Source organism: Mustela putorius, unplaced genomic scaffold, assembly GCF_011764305.1.
Source record: "Mustela putorius furo isolate JIRA1106 unplaced genomic scaffold, ASM1176430v1.1 tig00003853_pilon_pilon_pilon, whole genome shotgun sequence".
Lineage (NCBI taxonomy): Eukaryota > Metazoa > Chordata > Mammalia > Carnivora > Mustelidae > Mustela > Mustela putorius.
Genome location: NW_025422005.1, coordinates 16511892 through 16524566, shown reverse-complemented (window position 1 = coordinate 16524566; position 12675 = coordinate 16511892). Strand labels below are relative to the sequence as shown.

The 12675-nt window shown below is 41.3% G+C and overlaps 1 protein-coding gene and 1 pseudogene across 4 annotated transcripts in view; one reads left to right on the top strand and one right to left on the bottom strand.

Annotated features, from left to right (window-relative positions):
- The window catches only part of KDM1A (lysine demethylase 1A), a 61038-nt gene extending 51068 nt beyond the window's left edge, over nucleotides 1-9970 (bottom strand). For 3 of the 4 annotated variants that reach the window (XM_045063939.1, XM_045063940.1, XM_045063941.1), the window contains exons 1-2: nucleotides 9454-9969; nucleotides 964-1129 (exon numbers count right to left, since the gene is read on the bottom strand). In XM_045063939.1, the coding sequence (XP_044919874.1) occupies nucleotides 964-1129; nucleotides 9454-9804 (517 nt within the window). In that variant the 5' untranslated portion in view covers nucleotides 9805-9969. Of the gene's footprint in view, nucleotides 1-963; nucleotides 1130-9453 lie in introns of all 4 variants that reach the window. The other variant, XM_045063938.1, reaches the window with a different exon arrangement.
- Nucleotides 9971-12172: 2202 nt separating this feature from the next.
- Nucleotides 12173-12271, top strand: LOC123387465 (annotated as a pseudogene).
- Nucleotides 12272-12675: the final 404 nt, after the last annotated feature.

The window sequence follows — 12675 nt, the reverse complement described above, 5'->3', positions numbered from 1 at the left end:
AAATTTCTCAAATTAAATATGTCTCTATTTGGGTACCTATGAAAGTCATGCAAGACACAGCAGACAGGATCTGAAACAAACATTTTGTTTTTAAAAGATGCAGGACTAGAAGAATTAGAGAGATAAATGAGCCTGGAGCTATTAGAAATACAAAAAGAACGTTAAGGAGAAGAACTCAGTAAAAATTCCAAATCAAGAAGTTAATGAAAAGCCATTAAGGACAGACAATATGAAAAATTAATTAAGACTCTGCTTTTGTTTGGTCTCTCCAAACCAGAAGGGTACCCGTACTTGGTCTGGGTATCCTCAGTAGGACTTAGTCTTGGGGAATGTTAGTGAGAATTCTTCGAAGATGTTTGAAGATCTAAAACCAGTACCACAGTCTCCAATAATCCTCCCACTGTCATAGGAAGACTCAGTTTAGAATCTCTTCATAACCTTCTCTTCTACCATTCCTTTGAAAAGCCACTTAGTCCTTTTCTTCTTGACTTTATAATGTATTTTAACATTTGTTCACCAGGAAATTGTTCTCAAAACTAACCCTGACTCTGAAGGTTTTATCAGAAAGTATCTAACTATGTAGTAAATGCATAATTTGACCAGAATAATCTACAAATTCTGAATCAGAGATAAATCTGAGGGGTTTGGTCTTTAGATTTGGCTTTCTGTATGTTTTCTCGAATTGTTTATTTCTCCAACTTCCAAGTGCCTTACACTGTCACTATCCTTCCATCCCCATCTTTTACTTTCCTTCTACATGTGTACACACACACAAAATGTCAGTACCACTGTATATGTATGCAAGTGTGCGTATAAAAATACACACATAAATACACTACAGACACACACGGTCAACAGACTATAAACCGAAGATAAAGACATAAACAACGCAGCAGAATAGGAATTAATCCATTTTTTCTTATTTCCAAGATAAAACAAAACTAGTTGGTTACTATAACTCACCAGATGGTTCTTCAGGCTCGCTTTCGTTTTCTTCCTCAGGTGGGGCTTGAGGGGGTGGTGGGGGAAGCTTCTTTTCTTTCTCTGCTTTAGCATTTCTCTCTTCTTCTGAATAATACTCATCTTCTGAGAGGTTGGCCAAGCTTTCATCCATCTCTCTGTACTCTACCTATATGGAGATTACACCAGGGAAAGCTAAATACAGTGAACATCTAAACCAGGGACTCAATTTGGAACCATCAGTGAAAGTGAACTGCCTTTTAACTTCAAATTTTAAGGGAAACAAGCAAATAACAAGGAACAAGCTAGTTCATAATAGGTAGCTATTAAAAACAGAATCTCGGGAGTACCTGGCTGGCTCAGTCGCAAGAGCACATGACTCCTGATCTTAGGGTCATGAGTTTGTGCGTAACCCATGCTGGGTGTAGAGATTACATAAATAAATAAAAACAAAACAAAGCCAAACCCCTAAAATCTCTCATGAAACAATCTCGTGTCAGTTCAGATTTAGCTTAATCTATCAATTTTACATCACAGTACTGACATTTAGATGAATCTGAGGCTCTCTACAACTCCTGAGAACTCTTTCAAAATATGTGTATGTATATACAGGTATGTTTGTATGTGCTTATGTATTCACATGTACATATACATCATGTTCAACATGATGTTTCAACAAAGACTAAAATAGCCTGAGATAAAAATACAGTTAACCAGGGGTGCCTGGGTGGCTCAGTGGGTTAAAGCCTCTGCCTTCAGCTGAGGTCATGATCCCAGGGTCCTGGGATCAAGCCCTGCATCAGGCTCTCTGCTCAGCAGGAAGCCTGGTTCCCCCTGCCTACTTGTGATCTCTGTCAAATAAATAAGTAAAATCTTTAAAAAAAAAAAAAAAAAAAAAAAAAAAAAAACAGCTACCAAAATAACAAAAGACTGTCAGGCAGGCCAGGCCTGTACTTCTACTATTGAATGGTAGAACAGCAAAATCCCAGAAACCAAATGGGGAGAAATGGCAGTTAATAAAAACTGCAAATGGCAGCAGCCAAATTAAAACTACGAAAAAGTACATTTGCTTCAAAAATAACTGGTGACCTAAGAGAGTTGAATGATGAAAGCAAAGAATCTTTACTACAACAAATTAAGTGAAACAGAAATGGAGACCACAGATCTTACTACTAATTCACACTCTGGTTATAAAAGGAGAGAACTAGGTAATAAGTATAAAGAGGAAACAATCTTGGCTATTGTCTTATTGGGGATAAAGCAACTTAAGATAGGAAAGATTATAATGAATCTATTTGCCTGAATGTATAATATAGTATCACAAATAGTCACCAGCCTTAGAACATTAACTGTCACTGTAACTCCTACCCTAGAAAGATTCCAGGAAGCCAGAGCAACAACCACTCTCTATTTCAGATTCAATGAAACAATAAAATGAATGAAATAAAAATTCATTATATCTGGAGACAGAGCAAAGACATTATGATTTCCACATGTAACGTACCTAATTTATTTGGTTTCTGAAATCAATAGTTCTGCAGATCACAAGTGTAATCTCCTTTAATTTTTGAAATATCTTTGAAATAGCTCCATATTCGGCCAGCTTTTATTTGCCTCTTTCTTTTCTTTTCTTTCTATGACATGAATACACTCAGGCAGGGGAGTGGGTGGCTAGGGGTGGTAACACGGATTGTGTCAGAAAATGGAAACAAAAAATTAAGGATAAATTACACAGTTCTGATCCATACTCTAAGATTCTTATTTATAACACATGAATAATAGTTTCATCTATCAAATACAGAACACTGAGTACATGGCCACAACAGAGAAAACAATTATAAATGAAAGTCTCCGTGCCCTTAATAAGCTGAAATTCTAGTTAAAAACTATCTGTCCTTATCAGGTAAATCGAGAGACTTTACAATAAAACCTCTAGAAATCTCGATACTAAACTTCACCCTACTTAACTGAGATACACTTTAAGAACAGACCTCAGGACAACAGGCAAAAAAGCTGCGAGAAGGGAAAAGTTTCAAAGAGGGAGAGGGGTCAGAAAATGTAACACATGTTACAGGAGTATGCAGTATCCTTTCTTTTAGCCCTCAACAGTGCTTGACCCCGTCCCTACCCCCAAAGATTTGGCCCTTTAAGCCTCTGTTCATCAATCTCATCCATTTAATCAATAATCACTTAACAAATGCCTATTGTAGAACTGGGCAATGTGCAAATTCTGAAATAACGTAAGATCCTTTCTACTGCAGTAGTTCAGCTCTTTCCAAAGGATGTTCCACAGGACTGTATACCCTTTGAAGAAAAACCCACGATCAAGTCTGGGAAACACTGCAGGACCCCTCTAGGACAATCACATGCACATTAAAGCTACTGAGAAGTTGTGCAGCAAAAACACTTTTTAACATTGTTTAACCCAATCTTTTCATGAAGTAGTAGCTACTAAGAAGGAATACAGAGTTCTTAGTTTTCAGGGAAAGAAAGAGATCAGAAAAACACCTAGAAGTAGGAGCAAAAATATCTATAGGTAGTATTTAAAAACAGCAATAACAAGGAAAAAAAATAATGTGTGTTTCACAGAACCCTAAGATTCTTCATGATTCATTTAAATACACATTTATATGTATTCCACCAAACCATAATCCTTTGGAGACCAACAACAAACACATGAACTTGTAATGCTTGGGTAATAAATCTGGGGTAGACCTAACAATGAAATTTCTTCTGCAATCTGTTCAACCAAGACAGTGTCCTGAGATGACAAGACAAGCTAAAAAAACAACCATTTGCACTACTTATCAATCACTGGATCTTATCAAGCACTGGGTCTTACAAGACTTCATAAACAACTGAAATAATAAAACTGGATTCTGAGACCAAAATAAGATGGCAACAATAAAGCTTAATCTCCATTGTCAAATTTGGTGATCTCTCTATAAAAGAAAAGCCTCATTTTCTCAAAGACTGACAACTAAAATAAAGGTTATAAAATTAAACTTCTTAATACAGGGTGTCTGGGTGGCTCAGTTGATTAAGCATCTGCCTTCGACTCAGGTCATAATCCCAGGGTCCTGGGATCGAGCCCTGCATCAGGCTCACTGCTTGGCGGGGAACTGCTTCTCCCTCTCCTGCTGCTGCTCACCCTGCTTGTGCTCTCTCACTCTCTCTGTCAAATAAATAAAATCTTTAATAAATAAATAAATAAATAAAAATTAAATTAAATTTTAAAAAACTTCTTAATATAAAACAGGCAAGGGGCGCCTGGGTGGCTCAGTGGGTTAAAGCCTCTGCCTTCAGCTCAGGTCGTGATCCTGGGGTCCTGGAATTGAGCCCCGCATCGGGCTCTCTGTTCGGCGGGGAGCCTGCTTCCCCCTCTCTCTCTGCCTGCCTCTCTGCCTACTTGTGATCTCTGTCAAATAAATAAATAAAATCTTTAAAAAAAAAAAAAAAAAATATATATATATATATATATATATATATAAAACAGACAAATACTACTTGATTTTGGATAAAGTTTTATTTTGTAAAAAAAAAAAGTTTCTCCACTTAATAAAAAGTTAAACCATCTGAAAGAATCTTAAAAACTCTAAAAAATTAAAAACTATTCCCCTGAGAAAAACAATACTCACAAAGTACTGAGGCCCTCTCATCCCTAAGTAAAATCCTCCAAGACTTACTTTGGAGGTTCTTTTTTTTTTTTTTTTTTTTTTTTTTTTTGACTTTGGAGGTTCTACAACTACTTACAACCAAGGACATAAAGATGTCTGTCAGGCAGATGTACGTCAGATGACTCTGAAATTTACACCTCTAGTCTCTCCCTTCTCTTCCTCACCCTTGCCACAACGCTTCATTCATTTTCCAATCATCTTAAGGCTCCAGTCTTCTTAATCTTTCTTCCTTTTAAGTCACCTAGGGCACAACTGCCATACTGATTTCCCAAACACGTGATATTTTTAGATAGTTTAAAGGTGAATGCCAAGTTTTTCAAACCAGCATAGAAACTTTCTGGCTCTAACCAGATGAACTTACTTTTAGCCATTTTCTAACACACTTATCAAAAAGTCCTCAGTGTTATTCTATGGATTCCCACCTGCTTCTGTTAATCCAATGCCAGAATTCAAAGCTCATCCCGATTGCAAATTATTTCCTAACTATTCCAAACTTGCAAGTACTATCTTTTCTTTCTCTGAATTGTTACAGCACTTTAGGTCTGCACTTCTCAGTCTAGTACAGTGCTGTCTGATACCATTTTTTGTGATAATGGCAACGTTTGGATCTGTGCTTCCAATATGGCAGCAATAGCCACATGTGGCTATTGAGCACTTAGCCATGTGATTCAAGTTTAAAAGAAAAACTCCGTTTCCTCAGTCATACTAGTAACATGGGCTACTGGTTACCATATTGACTAGCACAGGTTTAGTGTTTGGCTCTCTCTATAACCTGGACATGACTCTACAACCTAAATACTACTGATCCCTCCAGTTTATCTTGCTCCTAGAAAAATGTCATTTTCAGTTAAATTCATTTGCCCCTTGTTCCCAATATTCAACTGTCCATTCTGGACTCCTGCTGCTTCTCAAACCACAGAATATATTAAGCATGTTTCACTACCTTTTTCCACTGGTAGTACTTAATTACTGGGTTTCTTACTCTAAGCCAAACACCATAATAAGTACTTTGTTTACATTATATCTAAACCTAAAAACCTTACAAGTTTATTTTCCTGAGGAAAATGAATCATAGGGAGAAAAATTAACTCCTTTTCCGAATATTTTTCTAAATTCTGTGCTTTTTCAAGGCCCAGTTGAAGGCCACCATTCCTCAAGTCCCAACCCTAAAGTTCCTAACTAAAGTTCCAATCCAACTTAACAAATCCAAACCTTAAATATTTGCCATAATATTAGCATACACAGTCAGAGATGACTATATTCTGGAACTAATGCAACTTAACCTTTAGGGACCTCCCAACTGCATGGACCCCTCCCAATACCCTGAACCTTGTTTTAGTTACAAAACTATATAAAAAACATCTGTATCCATGTCCCCTATTGAATCTACATTTCTACATACAGATATACCCACCTGCATATACCTCAGAACTCTTGAGGCAAGGCTAGTCTATACTGGACTCAGCTTGCTTTTTCCTCCTTTAATGCATACTCTATCCCTTGAGGTCTGTTTCCTCTGGCTCCCAAGGCTGGTGAGGAATAGATCAGTTTCCCTAGTACCTTACTTCCTAGTTGCTCCCCCAAATAAACAGGTAACCCACTTTTCTCTTGAGAGTTTCAGAGCTAATCACAATGGAAAAACAGTGTAACAGGAATTAAACCCAGGAAAATTATAAAGACAGAAATCTTATGATATGTCCCAAATTGATCTACAGATTCAAGGCAATCCCAATCAGAATATCAGTTGCCTTTTTTTCAGATACTGATAAACTGATTCTAAAATTCATGTGGAAATAAAAGGGTCACAGAATATCCAAAAGAATCTTGAAAAAAGAGCACAGTTGAAGAAATCAAACTTCCTGATTTCACAAAGAAAAAACTTATTATTTCACATACACACACACACACACACACACACACACCCCTTACTACACAAAGTCACAGTAATCAGGACAATGTGGTACTGGCATAGAACAAAAATACAGATCAGTGGGACAGCAATGATGGTCCAGAAACAAACCTTTACATTTATGGCCAACCAATGAGGGTGCCAACCATTCAAAGGGGGAGAGAATAGTCTTCAATAAAATGTGCTGGGACAAGGGGATATCCACATAAAAAAGAATGCAGTTGAACTCCTACTTTATACCATATACAAAAATTAACTCCAAAATGATCATAGATCCAATAAACCTAAACTCTTAGAAGAAAACACGGAAGCAGATCTTCATGACATGGGATTAGACAACGGTTTCTTGGATATAACCCCAGAAGCAAAAGGAACAAAAGAAAAATAAACAAACTGGACATCAAAATAAAAAGCTTTCATAATCACCATATAAAAATACAACCCAGTTTAAAAACAAGCCAAGGATCTGAACAGACATTTCATCACAGATATACAACTAACTAATGACCAATAAGCATAAGAAAAGATGTTCAGTATCATCAGTCATTAGGGAAATGCATATCAAAACCATCATGAGATACCACTTCACATCCACTAGAATGGCTATAATAAAAAAGAGTATCAGGGCGCCTGGGTGGCTCAGTCGTTAAGCATCTGCCTTCAGCTCAGGTCATGATCCTGGGGTCCTGGGATCGAGCCCCCCACCAGGATCCCTGCTCAGCAGGGAGGCTACTTATCCCTCTCCCTAGGCCACTCCCAAGCTCTTTCTCTCAAACAAATAAAATCTTTTTTAAAAAGGGCGGGGGGTGGGATAACTGGGTGATGGGCATTAAAGAGGGCACATGATAGGGGTGCCTGGGCGGCTCAGTGGCTTAAAGCCCCTGCTTTTAGCTCAGGTCATGGTCCCGGGCTCCTGGGATTGAGCTCTGCATCGGGCTCTCTGCTTGGCGGGGAGCCTGCTTCCCCTTCTCTCTCTGCCTGCCTCTCTGCCTACTTGTGATCTCTGTCTGTCAAATAAATAAACAAAAAACAACAAAAAAGGGGCGCCTGTGTGGCTCAGTGGGGCTCAGGCATGGTCCGGGGTCCTGGGATGGAGCCCCACATTCTGTCTGCACAGCAGGGAGCCTGCTTCCGTTCCTCCCTCTGCCTCCTTGTGATCTCTGCCTGTCAAATAAATAAAATCCTAAAAAATATCATTCACAAAAAAAAAAAGAAAGAAAGAAAAAAAAATCTTATCACATGGTTTCTGGCCATACTTCCTATTAAAATAGTAAAATGAAAACCCTTTACATGGGTGGCTCAGTGGGTTAAGCCTTGGCTCCAGTCGTGATCTCAGGGTCCTGGGATCGGGCATTGCCTCTCTGCTCTCTCAGCCGGGAGCCTGCTTCCCCCTCCCTCTCTGCGTACTTGTGATAGCTCTCTCTCTCTCTGTCAAATAAATAAAATCTTAAAAAAAAACAAAACAAAAAAAAGAATGGAAAAGAAAACCCTTGGGCTTCTGCCCTCTATTTCTGAGAGTTGGGAGTCTCCAACCTATGTCTTTTCTAACCCATGCGTTGATAAAAGCCCCCAAAAACCTTTCCTTTTTTTGGCAAAGGGTTTTTTATTCTTGGAGAGATGTCTTGAGCGGGCAGTTGAATCTGAGGGCTCAGTCTGGCTAATGCTCTTCTCAAGAAGCTCTTCCCACACAGACTTGACATACCCATTTAAAAATTACATACAGGGGCGCCTGGGTGGCTCAGTGGTTTGGGCTGCTGCCTTCGGCTCGGGTCATGATCTCAGGGTCCTGGGATCGAGCCCCGCATCGGGCTCCCTGCTCAGCAGGAAGCCTGCTTCCCTCTCTCTCTCTCTCTGCCTGCCTCTCTGCCTACTTGTGATCTCTGTCAAATAAATAAATAAAATCTTTAAAAAAAAAAATTACATACAGACAGAAAACTTGTTATATGCATAAACGATATGAATTGCATGATTTTCAGTATTTATTTTAAAAGTATACATCTCCAGAAAACACCCAAGTCTAAAAAGTCCATGCCCTAATTCTGCCGTAGGGCCCTGCACAGCTGGTGTTCCATGTGGTCCTTTGTCTGAGGCCGAGGCTACCTTCTCCCAACTTAAACCTAGATTCCCGTTCCACCACGGACTGAGTTATGCGACTCTGGGCAAGTTTGCTTCCACTGTGTGCCTCTGCTTGCTCACTTCCTAAAGCGGGGCTAACAATACCTGCCCACTGGTGTTTAGCAAAAATAAAATGTTAGTGACGCCCTGAACACAGCCTCTGGCGCCCGGAGATGTGAGGCAGCTGTTGTCTGTATACACTGTTCGGGTGACAAGTCTTTTTCTTTCCCTATCTTTTTGCACCCTGACTAGCTGACATTAGCTCTCTTCATCAGGTTCCTCAATCTGTAAATATTCTATGTCAAGAGATCGTTGAGAGAATAAAAGAGGAAAACTAGCGCACAGCAGGCCTTAAAAAAAAAAAAAATGTTCTTTTCCGTCTCCATAGCTAAAGCCATTTCTTTAGCATAACCCCCACAGCCTCAACGCGCGCCCAGTTTTAACTCCTCAAACACAGCCCGGGGGCCTCCAGACACATCTGCGGACAAACAAGCCGTGCCTGTCTCCAGCAACGCCGGCCAGAACTCCACGTCAGGGAGCCATGTTTCCCAGCCCAGGACAGAAAAGGTGTACAGATGTAAGGAGTCTACCACCCCTCCCATCGGGGCCCCTTTCCCGAGACGCCCGGGTCCCCGCACAAAGAGCGCATTCAGCCGGCGCGAGCCCTCCGCCTCCCTCACCCCACACACCCACCCACCCAGCCGGTGGGGAGGTGGGGGTGGCCGGGGGCCGGCAACCTCGAGGGAGCCGGGCACCCGGGGCTAAGGCGCGCGGGACGGGGTCGCGGCTCACCTTCGCTCGCTTGCGCCGGCTGGTCCGTCGCCCCTCCGGAGTCTCGGCGATTCCCGTTTCCATGGGGGTCGCAGATCCAGGCACGACGGTAGGCCCGGCTTGAGGCCCGGCGGACCCCGGCGGCTCCGCCAGGCCCCCGGGAGGCGAAGCCCGCGGAGGCTCTTTCTTGCGGGGAGTGCGCTCCCCGGCCACCCCCGGGCCGGCCTCGGCAGGGCCCGACAGGCCCGTGGGCTGCGCGGCCACCTCGGAGCCGTTCTCCGCGCCGCCCGCCGCCCCGGGGCCAGCCTCATTCCCGGCCGCCGCCGCGGCTGCCGCCGCCGCCGCCGCCGCGGCCTTCTTCCCAGACAACATCTCTGGCCGCCTGGCCGCCGACGGCCGGAGGGGCCGCTCGGTCTGTCGGTCCGTGGGTCCGGAGGCGCCTCGCCTTGCCTCACTTCACACGGGAGCTCGCTGCCAACCGCCGCCGCGTACGCACGCGCTGAGCGCGCTCCAGCCGCGTCGGGACAAAAAGGCCCGGGACGCCCACCGCCCCGCCTTCCCCGGCTGCCATAGAGCGGCGCCCTCGCGGCTAGAGCGACACCACCGCACGGAGCGCAATGCTCTCCTAGAGCGTCGCCTTGGCCTTTGGAGTCGGCCCCCGCACCTTCCTGGTCCTGGGGCTTCTGGGCCATACTGCACCTCCGAAGGCGCTCATTTTTTCCAGGGGCTTGCATACACCCACGAATTCGTTCGTTCGTTCGTTCTTTCATTCGTCAGTTCGACCAATATTAATGCTTACTACGTGGCAAAAGTTTAATTATGAAGTTTTTCTTTCAAAGAGTTTACAGTTTAGTGAGTGGAAAACATTGAACCGTGACTGGGACGTCATCTTATTGTTTCATAATTGTCCTGCTTGCACTGGGGAAATCTTGGAGAGTAAATGAATTTCGTGGTGATATAATGGACAGAAGTTAGGAAATCCACGCTTGAGTCCGAACTGGATTGCTGTTGCCTCCAGGGCCGTGTTCCTGCGCTTCCTTCTGTCTGGACCTCCTTCCCATTAGCACTCCCTGTCTTCCATGCATAACACCTCTTTCTATTCCAGGTTAATTCTAACTAGTGCTGCAGATGGTGATGGTGGTTTGTTTTTTTAATTCCTCCAAGACTCCTTTAGTGACCCAACACTGGAACGACTTGTGTTCTTCAAGCTTGTTTCTACTTATTACACACAACTATAATTGCTTTTGTATATACCTCTCTCTTCAAGCTATAATTCTCTTTTTTAAAAAAGTTTTTTTGTTTTGTGTTTTGTTTCTTTAAGTAATCTCTACACCCAACGTGGGGTCGAACTCAAGAGTCACATGCTTTCCTGGCTGAACCACCCAGGCACCCCTTCAAACTGTAATTTTGCAAAAAATTATCCCATTTACATGAACTTCAAGAACTGGTAAAACTAATGTCTAGTGATAGAATCCCCAGATCAGTGATCACTTGGGATGAGAGTGAGGGCTGACTGCAAAACAGGAGGGAATTTGCTGGGGTTGATGGAAATTTTTTTTTTTTTAATCTTGATTATGTGGTGTACATGTTAGTCAAAACTCGCTGTCCTGTACACATAAAATATTTTCATATTTTACTTTATGTCAATTTTACGTCAATTAAGTTGAAATTTTTTTTATACTAGGCAAACAGGAAAAAGGAGACAAGTCCAGGAAATTTAGAAGCTGTGCAAGAAGAAAAAATGTAATCATAGTTCAACATATGGCTCAGCTATGAACTACACTGACATAGCCATAATAACATAAGGATTAATATTGTTTTAACCAAATCGATAGAATTATACTGAAAGGGTGGGGAAAAGAGGTGTGTGGAGGAGAGGAATGAGAGGGGTTTACAGAATCAGAGACGAAATGGGAATGGGAGAGATTCTGCTTGGGAGCTAAATTCTCATCTTCCATCATAAAAAGATAATATAAAACATCAAAATTGAAAAATCAAGAACAGTACAAGCATACAATTTAGATATATCAAGATAAATACCAGAAGAAACAGTTAAAAAGCTGGAATGAGTTGTCTGGGTCCTATAACTTGAGCATGGAAAGGGACAGATATAAAGCAAAGATTGCTTGTTTCAAACCCTGTAGATCTTATTGTGCATTTAACAATTTGATAAAACTTAAAATTAGATTTTTAAAAATATGTATATCTTTTAATCCAGCAATTCCACTTTCCAGAGGATATTCTAGGAAACTATTTAAGTATGTGTACAAAGATTTAACTTTAGTCCTGTTTACCTCAAATAATATATAATAGCAATAAAGAAGAATTAACCTAAAGGCCCAACAATGGCCACTAATTGAATATCTTAGAGTATTATAGCCATTAAAATTGACACTTCAACATGAAGAACTCTCATACAAAATACTGAGCATATGTCAAAGATTTATCTAACTCATTATTGAGAGAACCAGTAAGATGACAATGCTGGTTCAAGGGAAAACATGAAAATCTGATATATGGTCACTAGTCAGTGGAAAACAATGCTGGGATAAAATTGTAAAGTTAAATAAGAAACATGGTTTCAATGTCTTCCAAGGACATAAAACTATAGACTTTGAGGTTATCTTTTCTATCAGACACAACTCATTTGCCTCTATTTCCAACAACAACAAATGATTTGCAACTTAACGCATTATAAAAATTTTATGGCAAAAGACACATAATATAAAATGTATCACCCATCGCTTCTCGGCCTTTTGGCTAAGATCAAGTGTAGTATCTGTTCTTATCAGTTTAATAAAATGTATCACCTTGACCATTTTTAAGTGTATAACTCACTGCAGTTAATTACATTCTCATGTTTGTACAATCTCCAGAACTCTCATTTTATAAAATTCTGTGCCCATTAAACCATGACTCGTCATTTCTCCCTGCCTCCTCCTGCCTCCTCCTGGCAAACACCATGCTACTTTCTATCTCTGTAACTTTAACTACTCTGGGTATCTCACTTAAGTGGAGTCAGATGACTTTTGTGTTTTGGTGACTGGCTGCTTTCACTGAACATAATCGCCTCAAAGTTAACCCATGTTGTAGCATATGTCAGAATTTCCTTCTCTCTTTTTTTTTTTTAAGATTATGTATTTATTTGACAGAGATGGAGAGATCACAAGTAGGCAGAGAGGCCGGCAGAGAGAGAAGGGGAAGCAGGCTCCCCGCTGAGCGGAGAGCCCTATTCGGAGCTTG